Raw genomic sequence first — 6,011 nt, forward strand, 5'->3', positions numbered from 1 at the left:
CAAAAAAATTTAAATGTGGAAACATTTAGGAATTTTTTTATTTCTTTCAAAAACATTTGATGACAGGGTAACAGTGCTTTCATATTAATGAATTCACATTAACAGAAATATGATAAAAAAAGGACAAACTTAAGGAGTAAAAAAATTATTATTTTAGATAATAATAATACAAAAGAAGACGTTTTATAGGTACTAATGAAGTTTTAAAAATATTTCTATTTAATTTAAGGTAAAAAAAAACTTTATAATAAAAAATATAGTTATATATATATATATATATATGTATATATATATATATATATATATATGTATATATATATATATATATATATATATATATATGTGTATATATTGGTTTTCTTATTTTGAAAATATATTTTGGGGGCGGATCTCATAAAATATAGAAAAAAGGTTTAGCTTATATGATGTTTAATGTTGTCTGACTGNATATATATATATATATATATATATATATATATATGTACAGACACACACATTAAACATAATTTTGACATAAAAAAATTAAATCTGAAATATTGAAACTGTTAAGTGTTTAGGTTCTTACTTGGCAGCACACAGGTATCATTATGCAGAGCCTGTTCAGACACACTCTCTCCAGCAAACAATACTAGTCCTCCGCCGCCGCACGCCTTCGCTACGCGACGGGCCTCCTCCGCGAGGAGCCTGCTTCCTATCCGCGACTCGACCAGCTTCCCGACGATGCAACGGGATTTCTTACTCCCGCAACCGCCGCGGCCTCTTCTCCTCCCGTAACAGTGAGAGCAAGATTTTCCTTGAAGGTACTTTGTTTTTGTTTCAGTGGCTGAGATTGATATTGTAGTAAAATTTATTTCAGTGGCTGAGATTGATATTGTGATTTTATATTCCAATCTGATGAATTTAGATTGTACATGTTCACGGATAAAGCATCTCGGTGTTATTAGTTTGAGTTATTCTCCCTAAACATGTTCTAATTTTGGTGAAATTTCTATCAGTGGCTGAGGTTAATATTTTTATTTTTATTTTTATTTGTTCCAATTTAATGAATTGAGATTGTGGATATTCACGGATAGAACATGTTGGAGTTATTAGGTTGAGTTATTCACCCACAACATGTTCCAGTTTTGGTGAAATTTCTATCAGTGGCTGAGATGGATATTGTGATTTTATATGTTCTAATTTAATGAATTCAGATTGTAAATGTTCACGGATAAAGCAAGTAGGATTTGTCTAAGTCATAGCAACTTAGAAGTTAAAGTAGTCATTGCCTTGTATTCTATTTCATTTTGTAGTCATTGACAATTTCCATTTTAGATTGTTATTCCTTCAATTTTTTTAAATTTAAGTGGGCCGGTGGGGCTGGTCTAAATTATTTTTTTATTTTTCAGGTGGGCTGGGTTGAGCCAGTCCATTGAGGAGGTGGGCCAAAGTGGGCTGGATCAATCAGGCTGGGCTGGCCTGTTTTGACAGCCCTATTCGTAACCACTTTTTCAGAAACGTTTTTCGTTTAGGCAAGATTTTGCAAGGACATGTCTGCTTTGAGCAGCTCAGTCCATTTCTGCAAAAATTTTCCACTTCTGGCAACAGTGAAAGATTATCATGGGAACGTTCCACCAAAGATATTCTATTGAGAAAGCTTAAGTTTGCTTTGAGGAATCATCAGGTGCATGAAGCATGGGAGTCCTTTCAGGATTTTAGAAGCCTTTATGGTTACCCTGAGGTTCATCTATTGAACGAACTCATTGTTCAATTGTCCTATTCTTCCAATCATGTTTGGATGCGAAAAGCTTGTGATTTGGTGTTGCAGATTGTTAGAGAGAAGTCTGGTTTACTTCATGATGATACCTTAACCAAACTCGCCCTCTCCCTTGCTAGGTTGCAAATGCCATCCCCTGCCTCAGTGATACTTAGGTTGATGCTTGACAAAGGGTGTGTGCCCTCTATGCATTTATTGTCCTTGGTTGTTTTTCATATTGTGAAGTCAGAAATTGGAACACATCTTTCATCCAATTACCTGTTTCAAGTTTGTGATCTTTACAATTGCTTGAATGATAAGAAGGTTCACCATGCAGTCACAGTCAAGCTGGATACATTGGTCTTTAACCTTGTTCTTGATGCTTGTGTGAAGTTTAAATTGTCTTTAAAAGGCCTGAGACTGATTGAATTAATGTCGCTGACTGGGACCATGGCTGACGCACACTCCATTGTAATAATTTCACAGATTCTAGAGATGAATGGTCTGAGAGATGAAATGCAGGAACTGAAAGATCATATTGACAGAGTTTCAGCTGCTTATGTTTGTCACTATTGTCAGTTCTATGATAGTTTGCTGAGCTTGCACTTCAAATTTAATGACATTGATGCTGCAGCTAAGCTTGTTCTGGATATGACTAGCTCACATAATTGTAATGTTAAGAAAGAATATGGGAAACACTTGCAGAATCCTTGTTTTATTTCCATTGGATCTCCTAACCTTAGGAGTGCATTGAAGATACACATTGAACCTGAGCAAATGTGTAAGGATTTTGTCCTTAAAGTTGAAAGCAGACAGGTTTTAATCTTCTATAGGGGTGGGAAACTAGTTCTTAGTAATAGAGCTTTGGCTAAGTTCATCAGTGGTTACAAGAAAGATGGGAGGATTGGTGAACTTTCAAAACTCTTACTTATTATTCAAGGGGAATTATGTTCAGTGGCAGGCTCCAGTTTGTGTTTTGATGTAATCAGTTCTTGTATTCAATTAGGATGGCTTGAGTGTGCTCATGACATTTTGGATGATATAGAGGTTACTGGTTTTCCAATGGGTCAGGATATGTATCTGTTACTTGTGTCGACATACCAGAAGCGGGGATTGCAAAGAGAAGCAAAGGCACTACTGAAACAAATGAAAAAGGTTGGTTTGTTGAACAAAGGTTTATCTGATGATGCTACGGACAAACACAACCTCTGTGAAAAAACATTAAATTCACCTGGTAAAACAGATTTGGCCATTGCCTTGGCTCAAATTTTGAAAGATGAAGATCAGACAATTTTTCCTTTGGTGTATAACTTCAATTCTTCCATTTTCTTTTTCTGCAAGGCCAGAATGATAGAGGATGCATTGAAGACATATAGAAGAATGCTTAGCATGAATGTTCAGCCCACAAGTCAAACTTTTTCCTTTTTAATGTGTGGATATTCTTCTCTTGGTATGTATCGTGAGATCACAATCTTGTGGGGAGACATTAAGAGATTCATGAAGAGTGACAATTTAGTAGGAAATAGAGATCTCTATGAGTTACTATTGCTAAACTTTCTTCGAGGTGGTTACTTTGAGAGAGTGATGGAGGTCATTAGCCATATGAGAGACCATAACATGTATGCTGACAAGTGGATTTACAAAATTGAGTTCCTTAGACTTCATAAAAATCTTTATAGGAGTTTAAAAGCATCAAATACAAGAACAGAAGCACAAAGCAAACGGCTTGAGCATGTTCAGGAGTTTAGGAAATGGGTCGGTATTGATTAAAGAAGGTCTCTGGTGGAATATTCATGTGCCGTTGTACCTCCATGTTTTTCAGCAAACTCCTGTTAAGAAGGCCAAATTTCTAAATGCAGTGCTGTGCCAATGAATCCTTAAATATGTCAGAGTTTGCCCCCAATACTATCGAAGCAGGATAGGTTGTTCATTGCCACAAAATGGTTAGTTTGTTATTCTACCAAAACCATGAAGGCTAATAATAAAAAATGATCTAGGGACATACCACACACCCAAATTGCCCTGATTGAGGAACTCCATAGAGCAATTTAGCTGAACAATTTAAGATCAGTTGAGTAATAATTTCTCAGCATGAACTAAACGCTCTTTTCTGTGGCATAATAAGTAACTAACTGATCTTTGACACTATCTTCCATAGATAAGCCTAAATTTGCTTCACACTGCATTTAGAATTGATAATCTGTTTTTGCATATTCTAATTTTTATTTGAATTAAAACTCTACATCATCTTTACTCATTGAGAGAAAGGGGACTCTGATATTTGACTTTGGATTGGTCTCTCTAAATAATATGAATAACACTTTATATATATATATATATATATATATATATATATATATATATATATTTGTGCCAATTAGCTAATCATCCGTCCATTATGTAAAAGTTCTCTAATATTTCTGATTTCTGATAGGTTCCAGGAAGTTATAGAATGAGTTACAAAGTGGTTCGAAAATTGGTTCAGTGGTAATAGTTGGAAGTGTGGAGGGATTATAATTCAGATGGCTAAGAGGAAGTGTGTATGTAAATTAGATTTAATTCATGATTTATGTATCAATTAAGCTGCAAGTAGTTATATTTTGAAGGTTATTTTTCTTTAGATAACGGGGTAGGTAGAGAGTCTTTTGATAGACAAGCTGCAAGTAATGTTAATATATTGTCTTTGACTTTCTTTGCGTTAAACAGTTACGTTTTGTTTTCGGATCCAATGCTCCTAATGTTTTTGGACTTGGGGAGTTTCGTGCATGATGGTCACTATATGTTTTGAGGACTTTAAAGCTATTTTCTTATTTCCTACTGGTAGACAACTGAATGAAGCTGATGTAAGTGATAATTCCCTAAATCCAGCCAGAGTTAGTCAGAAACCAACTTGATGAATCAATTCTCACCTGCATATTGCTACAGAAGTTTCATTTAGGGGAAGATATGGAACGTCTTGATTACTCTATTTTGTTGATGACACTGTATACATGACACTGTATATTCTTAATCGAAAACTTTCTTTTATTTCCTTGTAGAATCCTGCTGACATAGAAAGTTTGGTATAAAGTTAGTTACTTGTATAAAGTTTCCCATTTTTTAAATTATGTTGTTTAAACTTTGCTGTTATTAAAGTGAATGTAATTTACAATAGCAATTGTCATAAGTCAAAACCCATTATTTGGTTCTAAATACGATTGAATAGACAATTTCAAATTGATTATACCAATAACTCCCACAAAAATTACAAAAGCTAGAAAGGTATTCGATGAATAAAGAAAACAAAAAAAAAATGGGTGTGAAGCTTAAGCATGTGGTTAACAAACATTAAGTATTTTTACTCTAAAATCATGTCAAAAGTATCAGTTGCTTCCACCTTAAATAACTACATTAATAAAAGTCAACTTTATTATTAGAAGAAAAAAATGGAATGAAAAGCAATTCTCTGGTGTAAGCTAAATTATGAAACTACAAAGTTCCACATCAACAAATTTAAAAGGGTATGGGGTCTTTGTCAAATGACATTGATTCTGTCGTTTTGTTCTAGAGGATGATAACATTATTGTAATTCACAATTTGGAGATCAAACTAAAAGCATAATCAAACAAACAGTGTGGAATAAAATATTTAAATGAGTAATAATTAGTTTTACAATGATAAAATCCAAAGAGTAGATTTTTTGTATTTTATATCATTTCAAATATGCATAAATACATGTTATAAAAGAAAGATTCATCAAAAGAAAATTAAATTCATTCTTGATTTGTAAATGAAAAGTAAAGAGGAGAGTGGCGTTTTGGCAAATATAGGTGATACATTTGATTGATTAGTCTTAAAATGAAACATGTTAATCACACATGAAAAATTATAGATCTTAAATTAAAATTACTTACATAAAGAAGTCACGACTCTATATGAATATATGGTGAGATAAGTAGGATATGCTTATATTTAAAAAGAGTTGACCACAACTTCACAATATAAAAATCACTAAAAATGGCGATAAGCTGAAATTTGATCCACATGCAATTTTTTTTCTATGTAGCTGGTTTACTAATACACGAAACTAAGCTAATATTTTCATATTTTACTCATTAATTATAATAGAAAAGGAAGACTTAATTAATAAATAATTAGCAATACTGATATTAGGGTGGACATAGAAATCTAAATCTATAAAACGTAGACTCTGTAAATACTCTTATAAATATATTTTTTCTTAACTTTTTATATTTTTTTAATAATTTATATTAAGCTACTTACTATTTTTATTGAA

The 6,011-nt window shown here is 32.9% G+C and overlaps 1 protein-coding gene across 4 annotated transcripts; it reads left to right on the plus strand.

Moving 5' to 3' along the window:
- Window positions 1-521: 521 nt before the first annotated feature.
- On the plus strand, window positions 522-5,045 carry LOC106752936 (pentatricopeptide repeat-containing protein At4g17616). Of its 4 annotated transcripts, none has more exons than XR_002666707.1 (3): window positions 522-800; window positions 1,389-3,678; window positions 4,442-5,045. XR_002666707.1 is itself a non-coding variant. In XM_022777333.1 (2 exons), the coding sequence occupies exon 2, from the start codon at window positions 1,778-1,780 to the stop codon at window positions 3,503-3,505; it is 1,728 nt and encodes a 575-aa protein (XP_022633054.1). In that variant the 5' UTR covers window positions 522-800; window positions 1,389-1,777; the 3' UTR covers window positions 3,506-3,882. The 4 variants fall into 4 exon arrangements, 1 of the variants encoding a protein (XP_022633054.1); XR_002666708.1 differs by having other exon boundaries at window positions 4,560-5,045; XR_002666706.1 differs by lacking the exon at window positions 4,442-5,045 and adding an exon at window positions 4,170-4,426.
- Window positions 5,046-6,011: the final 966 nt, after the last annotated feature.

This window comes from Vigna radiata, unplaced genomic scaffold (genome assembly GCF_000741045.1).
Source record: "Vigna radiata var. radiata cultivar VC1973A unplaced genomic scaffold, Vradiata_ver6 scaffold_129, whole genome shotgun sequence".
NCBI classification, from domain to species: Eukaryota; Viridiplantae; Streptophyta; class Magnoliopsida; order Fabales; family Fabaceae; genus Vigna; species Vigna radiata.

Coding starts and splice junctions, on each gene's coding strand:
- LOC106752936 (XM_022777333.1), top strand. CDS start 1,778: ATGCGAAAAGCTTGTGATTTGGTGTTGCAGATTGTTAGAGAGAAGTCT.